Here is a 15,294-nt window from a genome sequence, read left to right as displayed (position 1 = left end):
TTAAGCAAGAAACAAACCAATGCTACTCTCACATCACCCAAAAAGACAGATTAGTGTCTGAAAATATTTTCTGCCCACTGCTTTGTAAATACTTTTCTTGTCTGTGGTGACACATCCTTCAGTAACAATTTAACTTTTCCTGGGCTACCTAGATATATTTTTCCACAGTTTCTGCTAAAACAGATGCTTCTTTCCTGTATGGTTATAATAACCAAAAGGGAGCAGGCTTATTTATACAGCAGCCTGTAGATTTCATACACATATATATTTTGTGAATGCTCTGGATACTATAGAGACTGAACAGAAAAATCTCATTAATGTGGGCACACCTAATTTTGGTTTTGTGATTATTCAGACTGAGATCTACTACAGCCTACTATAGGACTGAGAGTTTCCATCTAAAGTAGACAGAAATGTGGCATCTCTTGGGGGCTGGTGGTCAGGGCACAAATGTCCCAGATCAGGAATTTTCCCTAATGCAAAAAACCCCAAGGGACACATCTCATCCTCCATGTACCATCCACACAGGTTTTGGCTGGTAACCTTTGGATAATAATGAAAAGTGAGAAATAGGGCTATGTACACAAAAGATATAAAACTGGCAAACAAAGGTGGGTGTGAACCCACTTCAGAAGCCTTGAAGTACAGAAAATCAACTAACACCTTAACCAGATACTATTGTTATTTACCCATTAAAGCAGTTTCCTAAAGTTATTATATGCAATCTGAAGTAACAAAACCTTCCTTTCATACTATTCAGTAATGTAAACACTTCACAGATTTATATTTCCTTTTTTTCCAAATCAGTTTACAATTACTATGTAAGAAAACACTGGCAATTTAAAAAATTTTCAACACGAATTGATATCCTCATGACTGTTTTGTTTATAAGATAGTAAAAAGAGAAACCATCAAGTTACTATATGTGAAAGTACACTCTAAACTTAAATTCTTATGTAAACATTTGCTATTATTGTTTTTTTTTCTAGCAACCCTAAAGATTTTGAAAATTATGTAAAGCAGTGGAAACTAAGATGACATACTAAAGACAGATAGAAAACATATTTTCTAAGAGTTTAAAAATTATGCATAAATAGCAGCCCACAAATAATCTCATTAAGATTTTATGCTTCTTAGCCTCAAGCCACATTCCCTCTTTACTAAGACACTTATAACTGTGCAATGACCCATGATTTTCTACAATAAGGAAAATTTCTTTTGTAAGAAATTCTCAGTGTTTCTCAAGAATCTCAAAACTTCAGTTGAGCCAGTTTTATTTAGCAACCTGTCACAACCACTTAAGCTTTATTGCAAGTTTTTCTTCCTTTTCTCCTGATTTCAGATTAGAAAATGAGACTACTGCCAACGAAATGCCCAAGGGGGGAAATATCTCAAGAAAGCAAAGTCAGTCCAAATGTTTGTTAGGTAAAGCTGCAGGTTAATTTTGGCATGCTGAGAACTACTACAGTTGAGAACTCTACAACTAGGTTCTAGAGCCAGATTGTTTGGGTTCAAATCCACGACTTGTCACTAACTAGCAGTATGAGCTAGGTAGGACACATTTCAAAAGTTCTTACTGCCCAACATTCCCCCACTCTGTGGAATGGGATAATAAGGACAATGACCTGATAGTGTTGTCATCATGATTAAATGAGTTAATATGTGTAAAGTCCTAAAATATTGCCTGGCTCATAGTAAACATTTGCTAATTATTATCATTTATCATTAATCAGATGGAAAAAAATAGGAGCAAAAAAGATAGAGATAAGAAGCATCATCAAAAAGGATACCTCATTATGCCAAAAACCGTATCTGTCTGATTCACCACCGTATTTCTAGTGCCTGAAACATATTGTTTTCAATAAATATCTGTTGAGTGAACGAATAAATGAATTTGCGCTGACTCCTTAGGGAGTCACTTTTTGACTGTGGGCATATTATGTCTATTCTTTCTGGGCCTTGGCTTTTCGCCTCCAAAGAAAGGTACCAGCACCTGCTACTTGCTACCTCAAACAGATGATAATCAATGTAAGAAGCAAAGCAAATAATTTCAAACTTACTGGAGGGCTTTTGGAAGTCACGGATTTTTTAAACCAATGCTCCTTTGTTACTGGGCATGCATGAACACAGTCACTGACAATGGGAGGAGCCTCTGTGTCACCCTGAGTCCTGATTCTGATATGCTTCCCTTAAAGAAGTCCCCTGACTGCAGCTAGCCAGGTAGAGCAAGATATCAGACATTGTACTAGGCCCTAAAAGAAGGCTGCTCAAACGTCAGTGTGCAGAGATAACTGAAATTCTCAACTTTCGGATGTGTGTGGGACGCGCAGAAGGAGCTGTCCAATCGAAAGTTGAACTCGTGATTCTACATGAGTTCTAGATCTAGGACTAGGTAAGTGTAAGTGAGTAGTAACCCCAGAAAGAGCATGCAAAGTGAAAAAGAAAAGGTTTGAGGACAGGACAAACAGGTAGTAACCCCAGAAAGAGCATGCAAAGTGAGAAAGAAAAGGTTTGAGGGCAGGACAAATAGGTAGCAACCCCAGAAAGAGCATGCAAAGTGAAAAAGAAAAGGTTTGAGGGCAGGACAAACAGGTGCATCAATGTTTGAGAGGCAGCAGGAGGAAGGGAGCCCTCCAAGGAGAGAAAGAAATAACAGCCAGAGAAGTCACAGAAGAAAGAACTCAAGGAGAAGGGAGTTTGCAATAGCATCAAACTCCACAGAAAAAGCAGAAATGAGAAGGAATGAAAAGCACCCAGTGGCTTTTTTAACAAGAAGGTCACTCCTAGTTTACCTTTGTTTGTGCAGTTTAGTGAGGCGGTGGAAGAAGCGGCCAGGCTGCAGTGGGTTAAAGGAGGGGAAAAGTGGAGAATAAACCCAGACCCCCTTTTCCAAGAGCCTGGCTATAAAACAAAGGAGAGAGCTGTGCATGGGCAGAGTGGGTATCTCCATGGAGAGAGCTCACACCTGATGGCCTCCACATCTTCTCTTGCAAATGAGAGGTGATGAGAGTAGGGGTGTTGGATTGAGCAAGGGCACAAAGTAGGCCCTCAGTAAATACACTTAATGGAAGGATGAACTGGTGATGAAGAGTGATCACAATATAAAGTGACAGAGAAGAATAAATGGTGGAGAAGAGAATGTCTGTAACTGGTTGGAAGGGAGGCAAGACGAACAGTCAGAAGTCACAATGTTCAAAGTGAGTGAGGAAGGAAAAAGTAAAAGGACGTGAGGGTGAAGGTATCCTGAGCAGCTGATGTAACGTATGTAGCTTGTTTTTACTAGAAGACTGGAAAGAAACAGAAGGGTGAGGACCAAGGCCCAGAGGGAAAGGGAAAACCTATTCCAGCCAGAGAAACCTAACCGAAACATGCTATGTCATTATTTTTCCTTGTCCTCATTTGAAGCCTTCTATAATTTATCTTTACCTTCTTATTCTATTTCCCAATTCATATTTTCTTGTGGAAGAAAAAAATACATTTTTGATCTAAAATGCTCCCTGCTGTGTAGGATGACTGCCTATTAGTCAGCATTTGGGGCTTGGTAATGTGAAATCCTTTAATTCAGCATTAAAAATGCCTGCGGAACATCTTTGCTACAATTTTTGAGAAACAGTTTAAGAACAAGGTAATAAAAGTTCTGTATGGAAAAACACTGTTAAGATACTTTAAAATGTTAAGTATTACTAAATGTAAATTTTTTTCCCACTACAATTCATTACTTTCACAAGACTTAAATGCAACACTCAGGACAAATGCTGTTTTTTATTAAAGTTACCAAAGATGCACCATCAATGGTTTCTCCTGTTAAACAGCAAACCATTTATTTTGTGAATTTCCTGGGTCGCCCTTGGTTCAAGTGGAAGCAGAGCTCTTTACGATGCCTTCCAAGTTATGAATCATAAAACTCTCCATCACAATCTTCCCCTTGTTGGATTCCCCCTGACTTTTCACTCCTCTCACATGACTTGTTAATCACCAAGGGTGATTTCTAAAAGTCCCTGAGATGGCCGACTGAACTCCCACATTTCTTTCTGCCTTGCTATTTGGGAAAGCCTCCTGGACTTCTCCAACCCACTGATGCTCTTGCCCTTTTTTGCAGGCCTCAGTCCTTAGTGTACATGTCATATAATTAAGTGGTTAATATACACGACATCAGGTTCACAAGCATGTATTTTACCTTATTAGCTAGACGGTAAGTTCTTTAAGGATAAAGACCTTTTTCTTTACTTTGCATCTTACCCAAGACCTAACACTAGCTAGGTATACAATGAATGTTTAACAAACACTTGGTTAATCAATTAACTGATGAGCTTCTAACTTCTAGTATGAATGGCAGCAATAGGCCACAGATTATCATCATTGTCAGAAATTTCATCTAAGAATGGGACTGTGTGCTGATCAAATCACTTGTTCTAACATGACCTGAACTGGCCTACTGGCATAACAGATAACACTGAAGAAAAGCTGGTCCCTACAAGTTCTGTTTTTCTAGTTTGCTTTGTCAATGCATTCCATAGGAGGTGAACTCCTCATTCCTTCTGCTCAAAAACATATTTAGAAAATGGTCTTAAAGAGATCTGGCACCAGAAATGAAGTTGGCCAGGTCCCTATCTGGGAACTAACAGATAAAAACTGGTGACAGATGACGCGGTATCTTTTTATGCCAGAACTATCTGCAAAAAAAGACACATAATACAAAACATAATTTCATGCTACACGCTAAACCTCAGCTACCCTGGGTAGAATTCAGAAATTCAGAGGGCCCTGAGTACAGCCCTCCAAATAAAGTGCTAGGCACAGTAAAAAGGAGGCAGAGTACGTAGCTGCCCAAACAATGTGATTTCCCCAGCATTAAGGAACAACTTTCCAATCTCTGCTTCTAGATCCTCCCTATATAAGGCCTAAAATGCCACCATTAGAGTTTTACTGCTTTATTTCAAAATGTATGTATTTGTAATATACAAATACCCTGTGGAAGATAACACTGGGGGCATTTACATGTTTTACAATTTTGGCCTATAAACCAAGAAGAAAACTGAGCAGCACTGAACACCTGTGCCTCAACAATCTGGTCCCAAGCCTGACCTGGTATCAGACGTCACACTAGTGAAACCAAGGGGCCAGGGTTTCCACAGATTGATGGGGTAGCAGATCCCTTTTTTCACCCAACAACTGTTAGCAGATTAGGATGGCTGGGCAGTGGGGGAAGGGTGGGAGCATACTCCTTTCCTATAATTCCCTTCTCTGAACCTCATGGAATTCAGCAGTAACCACAGACCAGGTGGAGTGCTGGCCAGGGGAGGAAGTTCTATGTTAACAGTACTGGCAAAGCCCTATTTCTCAGGGTGTTTCTACTTGTAATGAGCAAGGCTTGGAGACTCCTGTACTCTCTCTCCAGGCAACTCTGTTCAAGATTCTTTGGGAAATTGGGACAATAAAAAGTTATCTATTATAACCATTCTTTAGGAAAGCATCTCTGTTTATTTTCTGACATGTTTAGGGAATCCTTATTAGTGCACAGTGAATAAAGTGCAAAGAACTCCCAAGTGATATATTTTAATAATTCAGTAAAAAGCAGTCAATATCAACACAACTCTCTGGTCACTAATAAAATATGCCTTTATCCCTCTCTTCTGAAAAATCCTTCTGTAGGCTCCTGGCACAACATTCCCAACCCTCCTTTCCCAAAAATTACTGACATGGTACTGGGCTCACTTGCCTCCAAGGCTGTCATTCATCTTGGTGCAGGGATGTGTCCTCCCTCACAGGACACAATGCTCTTTTTCTATTGCCTCAACTACATCTGACTTCAGAGTCTTTCCTCTGGCTTACTGACAGAGACAAAGCATGGCTTGAAAAAGTTTCTCTCTCTATCACCATTATACTGCCTATCAACCCCTTCCTCTTGCTAGCATTTTTCTTAATAAGCAAACCAGGAAGCTTTTATTTTCTATTTTGTAAGCAGAATTATCCCCATTATATAGATCTATGGCCTGAAACACACAGAGGCTGCTCTCCTACATGGCTCCTCCATTCACCCTACGTTAACCTGGGAGGCTTTCCCCAACATGTTTTGGCTTGTCTGTAATTCCATAACCTTGAACAGAAAAATGGCACCTCCCCTCTACTTCAATTCTTATCAATCCAGGGTCCTCTCATTTGGTTCTAAAGCCTGCAACAGGGTAGTTGTAAGGTGGGCCTCTATAGTGGCTCACTGGAAGGCAGTCAGAGGAGGCAAGTTCACAGTGCAGGAAGGCAGCCAGAGGTTCCTGAGGCCAGAGAGAATCCAGGTAACATCCAGTTCAATACCTTAATGCGATAGAAAAGGAAATGGAGGGTCAGAGAGGTGAAGTCACAATAAAAGCAAATGTCAGAGCTCTTATTCGAACCCAAGACTCCTTAAAGTCCAGGTAAAACACAGAACCCAGCAGAGCCTCTTTTCTATAAAAATAGTAACTGGTGGGAACAAAATGTGGCTCCAATATTGTAAGACAAGAGGTCCCTTGAGTACTTCATAGATACATAGACTTATCCAACACAAAAAGTCTCTTTCAAATTAATTTCATTTTTCTGTTACTCAATTTAACTCTGTGCCCAAACTGGGGCAAGGCAGAGGAAGGTAACAAAAAATAAACAAATGAAAGAACCCCACAGCTGCTTCTGCATGGAAGGAAAGTAAGATTTATTTTGCAAGAATAAGCATTGAGTATTACAGAATGGCATAGTAATGGTGAATGGCAAGATAAGGAGATTAAGTAACAAACGTTACAGACATTCAAAGGGAGAGGTGATTAGGAGCTGAAGTAGAGAGAAAGTGATGAGGGCATTACTTCTCAGCAGTTATTTTAATCACTGTTTGCCCCATTTATCTCTCTATGAAGCAAACTTGTTCTCTATTCATCACAAGGATTCTGGGAAAACAGAGCAGATAGAAACGTAATGTGAAGCCTTGAAGAACAGTTTCCAGTATTATAATCACAAATGAAAGTAGAAGGCAACTATTGTCTACTGCAAAAACCCCAACTCTATGCCATGGAAAATAAGGTCTTTCAACTTCATAATTTCAGTAAGGAGCAAAGTGATAATCTCTCAATTTTTGTAACTTTCAAGGAAAAGGAAAGGAGTCAATGTCATTTCCCAATGCCATAGGCTTAAAAGGTCAACAAACTCTTAAGTTTTTGCACCTCCAACTCCCTCTTTTTTAAGGCTGGTAAAAATCAAAAGATTCCATTAAATATTTTAAAAATACATAAAACATATTTTCCAATGCTGTGATTACTGGCTAGAGTTCCATATTTCAACCAAAACAGTTTCCATTGAATAGGTTCCTCTGGATGATTTCTACTGCCACATGTTTAGTTAAGATTGTATTGCTGGCCAGGTGTGGTGGCTCACACCTGTAATCCCAGCACTTTGGGAGGCCGAGGCAGGTGGATCACCTGAGGTCAGGAGTTCGAGACCAGCCTGACCAATATGGTGAAACCCCATCTCTACTTAAAAAAATACAAAAATTAGCCGGGTGTGGTGGTGGATGCCTGTAGTCCCAGCTACTCAGGAGGCTGAGACAGGAGAATTGCTAGAACCCGGGAGGCAGAGGTTGCAGTGAGCCGAGATCATGCCACTGCATTCCAGCCTGGGCGACAGAGCAAGGTTCTGTATATAAAAAAAAAAAAAAAAAAAAAAAATTGTATTGCTATTTGTATTTCAATATCGGTGGCTCATGCCTGCAAGTAAGTCTAGCACTTTGAAAGGCTGAGGTGGGCTCAAGGCTGGGAGTTCCAGGCTAGCCTGACCAATATGATGAAACCCCATCTCTAGTAAAAATACAAAACTTATTTAGGTTGACACAAAAGGAATTGTGGTTTCTGCCATTAACTGGGCATGGTGGCATGCACCTGTGGTGGCATGTACCTGTGGTCCCAGCTACTCAGGAGGCTGACGCACGAGAATCACTTGAACGCAGGAGGCGGAGGTTGCAGTGAGCCAAGATCGCGCCACTGCACTCCAGCCTGGGCAACAGAGTGAGACTCCATCTCAAAAAAAAAAAAAAAAAAAAAAAAAACTCAGAGAAAAGAAAAGCAAGCCAGGCACAGTAGTGTGCACCTGTAGTCCCAGCTACTCGGGAGGCTGAAGCAGGAGAATCACTTGAGCTCAGGAATTCAAGGTCCATCTGGGCAACATAGTGGGATCCTAGCTCTCTAAAAAAGCAAGAAAGGAAAGGAGAAGGGAAAAGGAAAGGAGATTTCACTGAAAACTTGTCTAAAGAGAACAATGACTAAATGGATTGGGGTAAAAAAAATGTACTAAAGTCATCTGCAGTGAAAATAAACAAACAAAAAAGGTGGGCAGGGACAGGGAAAGGGGGCTGCAAGTAGGAGAGATCCTTTAAAAAGTGCCTCAAAGGGGGCAGTGAAGGGATTTCTCCTACAAGTACTAATCAGATCTCAGTTATCTGCAATAGAAGGCACTTTCCGTCTTAACTGAAACTCTCATACATACAAGTAACCACACTGGTGTAGAGAGGGTAAAGAGCCTTATCCAAGTGTCACAGTTAGTGACTAGAAAGTATTTTCAGAGGCCAAAAAGTCCCTGGGCATGCATCTCTGAGTTCCCTTTCATAAGCAAGTTTCAAGTTCCAATCGAAGAGCTCTAGGTAACCACATATGCCTCAAACCTAGGGCGACAGAGTCCTGAACAAGGGCTCAGGACTCAGAGACCTGATTCGTCTAAGTCCTCCTGGGTCTTTGTTCAGGACTCAATGGTCCTAGGTTTGAGGCATATGTGGTTACTTAGAGCTCTTCTATTGGAACTTGAAACTTGCTTGTGAAAGGGAACTCAGAAATGCATGCCCAGGGACTTTTTGGCCTCTGAAAAGACTTTCTAGACTCTAGAAAGCCCAGAGAAGCAGGCCTTGGTGAGCTGCATTCAGAGAGCCAGTCAAGGTTCTTTGTAAAGCATGAATCACTCTGCTTTGTGGTATCTGAACTGAAGAATGAATTAATGGTCTTAAATTGAAGGCATTACATTCACATGGTAAAGGGCTATGTATCTGGATGCAGCACAACATCAGAACATAAAATACACTGGACTTTTAAAAAGTTGTATACAAGATGTTGGGATTGACATTATAAATTCTGACCCAAGAGGATGCAACAATCATAATGCCATACATGTATAACTTTGGAAAATCCAAATCAGTAACTTCTAAGACTTAAATCAATGAAGAAAATCAACAGAGAAATAAGCTTAGACATACTCTTAAACATGGGATAAAGGAGTAAAACTACATATAATACTTACAAATACCTTACAGAGAGGAAGGAAATAGCAGGTAAGTAGACAAAGATCAAAGGGAAACAAAAAGCTGTCGTTGGCGCTTTTAATCTTCTTCTCATTGTGCAATTCACTTTTAGCAGTCAGAGCAACCTTTGCACTACTCCCACAAACTGAAACTTTTTTCTTTAGCCAAACTCATAGTATCCATGAGCCCGATGAGAACTCTTCGAAGTACATAAATTACCCTTAACAATGGTACAAAAATAAAACACTGTTGATCCACTGTACATACACCCATCCATCTTTTTAGCTATTACCCCAAGTCAAAACAGCCCACCCTTCATCACAATCAGGATCACAAACACTGCCTGGAATGATAGGTTTTATGATCAGCCTTTCACTTTCTTCATGAATAATTTTCTCAGAGGTCATCTAAATCAAATGCATACAGTTTTATCACATTCACTCTTTTTAAAAAATCTATTTATAGTTCACCTCACCAGTGAACATTTTGGGGTAGCAGGAGTTGTCCCTGTGGTAGGCTGATGAAACCCCAAACTAACTAAATCTAGGGCCTTCCACTTTACCATAGAAGGTGGCCAAGAAAGAAGAGTCAGGCTTCCTCTGTATCTGGCCACAAACCAATCCTATAGCCACAGGCGATTGTCACCATGTGCCACATGTGGTTAACCAATCCAATCAGCCACTTTTCCTACAGGAAAAGCAAAATAAGGAACAGATCCCACCACTGGTAGAGACATTACATCTATATCCAGAAGACAGCCTGTATTCAGATGCACCAACTGTGGATATAGGCTCCTCATCTCTCCCAGTTGCATCCATTTCAGACCCTATAGGTCATTCAGTGTAGCTAAGTTACTGGCTATTCAAAAGGCAACCAAAATACAAGGTTATTTTGGTGTAACAGAAAGAGTACATCTAAAACTCTTGACAAGTTCTGCACTCTTGGGTTCAAATTCTAGCTCTGTAACTGCCTTGCTCTGTGAACCTCAATTTCCTCAACGGGCAAATGAAGGTGATAACACCTCAGAGTCACTGTAAGCAAAATGCCCAGTTCACTACTTGGCAGAAAGATGGGGCTCAACAAAGGTTGGTCTACTTCCTACTGACTTCTCTACTCAGAACACTTTGTTTTCTGCATTCCTGGGTCAAAATCTACTTCTTAATAAACCCCTTAAATTGCCTAACCAATTTTAATAAGCTACTGCTGTCTAGCTTGTTGAAACTGTATGTGTGCATGTGTGTGTGATGGTATTAAATTTAATATCCCAAGTTTAATTTTGCTATTCAAAATGTGATCTACAGACCAGCAGCACTGGCATTACCTGGAAGACCATTTGAAAGTTGGACTCTCAGGCCTCACCACAGATTTACTGAAATCAGAATTTATATGATCGCCAAGTGGTATGTTTACATCTTGAAGTTTTAGAAACACGGTTCTATAACACACATGGACACTCAATAAGTCAGAGCCTAGACTCTGTACTTAAGGAATCAATGGTGGTACTTCTGCTTACAGGGCATTTTGGTTACAGTGACTCTGAGAAGAGGTGTTACCACCCTCATTTGCCCATTGCGGAAATTGAGGTTCAGAGAGCAAGGCAGTTACAGAGCTAGAATTTGAACCCAAGAGTGCAGGGCTTGTCAGGAGTGATAGATGTGCTCTTTCTGTTACACAAAAATAGCCTTGTATCTTGGTTGGTGGCACTTCTGCTGTTGGTGATGTTCTATGAATCTACTTCATAGAGCACCTTACTTACTGGAAGAAAGCAACTACAAACCGCAGCATTTTCACTGGAAGAATAGACTGATTGCAAACTTCTTACTTTGTATTTTTAGAGGTTAACAAATGATGCCCTACGTACACTGGCTTCAAAGCAATATTTAAATCTTCTATATTAATGCAATCTTTGTTTTATATAACAGATACTTTGGGCCGGGCGCGGTGGCTCAAGCCTGTAATCCCAGCACTTTGGGAGGCCGAGACGGGCGGATCACGAGGTCAGGAGATCGAGACCATCCTGGCTAACACAGTGAAACCCCGTCTCTACTAAAAAATACAAAAAACTAGCCGGGCAAGGTGGCGGGCGCCTGTAGTCCCAGCTACTCGGGAGGCTGAGGCAGGAGAATGGCGTAGACCCGGGAGGCGGAGCTTGCAGTGAGCTGAGATCCGGCCACTGCACTCCAGCCTGGGCGACAGAGCGAGACTCCGTCTCCAAAAAAAAAAACAAAAAAACAAAAAAAAAACAGATACTTTGAACATAATGAGTAGTATCAGCATTCTGGTTATATGTAAACTAAGCAACATTTTGGAAAGGTACTTTTGATGTAGTAATTTATTATTTCTAGGATGCAATGAACAACAGATTGAGTAGTAAAAAGCTTCTACAAATTCAACATTCTTAAGACAGAGGACAGGTTCTAAAGCAAATCTCTGTTTCTAATGTAAACTGCAATGCTGTGCACATGCCTTTCCTCCTTGCATCAACTTTCTGAAAACATTTCTTAGTTCTTTCCAGTTATTCATGAAAGAACAATTTTTAAGGCCCCTGAAAGTAAAATTTACCACCCAAATTCCCAAAATGAATCACCAAATGCTAGATGAAGGAGATTGGTAACTTTGTATATCAGGAAACAAAAACCAGTCTGCATGAGTCATCTCTGTGATCAAAGATAACACAGCCACAGCCAGGGCTTGGGGCAAACAAATAGCTCCAGCAAGCACATGCCAGAATCTCATGTTTAATGGTTTTCTCACATTAAAATGCATAAGTCAGCTCTGTGAAACAAGGAAGTGGAACCCAGGACACCACATACATAAGAAACACTCTCTTGAGTTTAGTTTCTTACGCTTCTGCCCCAAAGCCATTTCAATTTTTGGTAGAAACACAAAAATGAAGGTACTGTTTTGTCAAGAGGTAAGCAGAAAGGTAAGAGCTAACTAATACGACAGGTTTCTGAAAGGTTTCATGAGAAAATTTTAATACTTCTTGGAGGCCTACATATTTAGGCCTTTGATCCAAAATGAACAAAGTAATCAGAAGATGGCAAATGCCTGAAAAGATGTAACATAAGAAGTGGTAAAAGGCTCTAAAAGAAGAGAACTCTGTTATATTATTCCATGAATACTCTATATTCATGGCTTTTTTCAGGTACTACAAGCTTGAAAGAGAAGATGAGTGGGAATTCATGCCACATGGCATTAGCATTTACATGCCACCCATTGCACCACCTCGCAGACTCCTCCAGAGTGAAGAGTCAGATGTCCTGATGTCCTCTTGAACCCATGGACAGAAGATATATACCAGAACCAAGCCTGCCCCGTGCTGGCCAGGCTCAACACAGGAATAACGCAAACACGGGGCCATGTTTTTCAAAAAGAGTATCTTCTATCAACACCATCCACCCACCTGCCTTGGAGCAGACAGGGCTCAAGGAAAACATTACTTACACAGGTTCTAATGAGATCCTGTACCCATGATATAAGCACCTTCCTCTGAAATACTGGGGGCAATGACAAGAAAACCCAAGCCTCTGCTTTCACAAGACCCCGCTCAAAGTATTGTGTGTGTGTGTGTGTGTGTGTGTGTGCGCGCGTGTGTGTATAAAATAGTTTTTTATATATATGTATATATAAAAAATACTTAAATACAAAAGTTTTATATATAATATATAATAGTTTTATATATAATATATACAATAGGTTTATATATACATAAATAAATATATATATAATATGCCCGGGCGTGGTGGCTCATGCCTGTAATTCCAGCACTTTGGGAGGCCGAGGTGGGCGGATCACAAGGTCAGGAGATTGACACCACCCTGGCTAACACGGTGAAACCCCGTCTCTACTAAAAATACAAAAAATTAGCTAGGAATGGTGGCAGGCGCCTGTAGCCCCAGCTACTTGGGAGGTTGAGGCAGGAGAATGGTGTGAACCCAGGAGGCGGAGCTTGCAGTGAGCTGAGATCGCACCACTGCACTCCAGCCTGGGTGACAGAGCGAGACTCCATCTCAAAAAAAATATATATATATATAAAAAATATATATATGACAGTTATATATACATACATATATATATATATATATATAAAATAGCTTCCGAAATAAGAACAAGATAAAATATTCCCATAAAACTTCCACGTCCACCTTGACCATTTCCACACAGCATGACACTACCTCATAATGAAGGGAACAAAAGGTCCCATGCTGAGAGCAGAAGAAGTACCATCCATCGGAGAAGGGTAGAGTCTCTCCAACACCAAAAGTAAGAGAAACATGCTTGGATGACGATTTGGTTCTCCCATATCACTGAAAAAACAATTATTACACATAAAAGATTTCACATTTAGGTAGTGAAGCACTCCTCCTTCAAACATGTCTCTCATGAAATAATTATGTATATGGCCAGGTACGGTGGCTTCTGCCTGTAATCCCAGCACTTTGGGAGGCCAAGGCAGGTGGATCACCTGAGGTCAGAAGTTCAAGACCAGCCTGGCCAATATGGTAAAACGTCATCTCTACTAATACAAAAAATTAGCTGGGTGTGGCGGCGCACACCTGTAATTCCAGCTACTCAGGAGGCTGAGGTGGGAGAATCACTTGAACCCAGAAGGCTGAGGCTGCAGTAAGCCAAGATCGTGCCACTGCACTCCAGCCTGGGTGACAGAGTGAGACTCCATCTCAAAAAAAAAAAATATGTATATAAAGTGAGACTCCACAATCAAGGGGATAGTTTTCCCTTTTTCTTTTCTTTTTTTTTTCTATGTTCACTTCTTATCTCCCAAATGTACATAATAAGAAAAAACTGCTAGCAAAACAGGGAATTGGGCTTTTGTACAGGATCCTCTTCTCAAAGCTAATCATTTGCATAATTAGAGTACGCTACTTTAATTAGAATTGTTCCTATAGTAGAGAGGTGCCTGTTCCAGGGTATGAAATGTGAAACTTTCAACATCCAAATGTATTTAAGAAAGCATGAACAGTCACTAAATGTCAGAAAAGCATATTTGCATAAACTACTAATGTGAGCAAATACATCATAAACAGAAGTAAAATTCATTACTTTTGTTTTCTAATTATAGACAATTAGTGTACATTCATACCAAGTGCAAAATTATAGGAAAAATACAAAACACATGCTTTATGAAGTACATACTAAAAATTCCACTACCAGCTTTAGAATGTGTGTGTGTGTGTGTTTTTGTTTGTTTTTTTGAGATGAAGCCTTCTTCTGTAGCGCCCAGACTGGAGTACAGTGGCAAGATCTCAGCTCACGCCAACCTCTGCCTCCTGCGTTCAAGTGATTCTCCTGCCTCAGCCTCCCAAGTAGCTGGGATTACAGGTATGCACCACCACGCCTGGCTAATATTTGTATTTTTAATAAAGATGGGGTTTTGCCATGTTGGCCAAGCTGGTCTCGAACTCCTGACCTTAGGTGATCCACCTGCCTCGGCCTCCCAAAGTGCTGGGATTATAGGCGTGAACCACTGCGCCAGCTAGAATGTGATTTTTAAGACAATGGTGAACTATAAGACTGGAAGCCCTCGTAATGGCCTTGCTCTGTGTTTCCAAGGACACTGGCCAGTTTCGCTCAGGTAGACCAGAACCATTTCTGAATACAAGTGATCATATTAGTCAGCTAATTGCTATAGTTTCACAATGGTAAGTTGCAACAAGCCAGTAATATAATGACAGGTATGCATAAAGCAAACTCAATATGTAAACACAGATTTTTTTAAAAATTGGAAGAAAATAATCCATAATAGAAGAAATCACCATGTGATTTCTAGTTTCTATACCACTGAAAATGGAATTAAGTTTGATAAAATTTAACATAAAATAGGATTTTTAAAATATAAAGACAGGATTTTACACAACTTTTCAGGTACAAATTTACTATAGAGAATCAAGCAATATGATATAATTATAAAAAAGTACTTTAATAAAAAGTCAATTTTATTACAAGGAAGCAGTCTGACCATGCACAGTGGC

General features: G+C 40.2%; 1 protein-coding gene across 11 annotated transcripts in view; it reads right to left on the bottom strand.

Annotated features, from left to right (window-relative positions):
* THADA (THADA armadillo repeat containing) overlaps window positions 1-15,294 on the bottom strand; it is a 352,471-nt gene that overhangs the window by 182,420 nt on the left and 154,757 nt on the right. For 9 of the 11 annotated variants that reach the window (XM_050754776.1, XM_050754774.1, XM_050754781.1 and 6 more), the window contains one exon: window positions 13,480-13,611. The exons of the other annotated variants lie outside the window; for them this stretch is intronic. In XM_050754776.1, coding sequence (XP_050610733.1) covers window positions 13,480-13,611 — 132 coding nt within the window. The remainder of the gene's footprint in view (window positions 1-13,479; window positions 13,612-15,294) is intronic. 11 annotated transcript variants of the gene reach the window in all.

Source organism: Macaca thibetana, chromosome 13 (genome assembly GCF_024542745.1).
Source record: "Macaca thibetana thibetana isolate TM-01 chromosome 13, ASM2454274v1, whole genome shotgun sequence".
Lineage (NCBI taxonomy): Eukaryota > Metazoa > Chordata > Mammalia > Primates > Cercopithecidae > Macaca > Macaca thibetana.
Note: the sequence above shows the minus strand (reverse complement) of the source record. Positions and strands in the feature narration are given on the sequence as shown.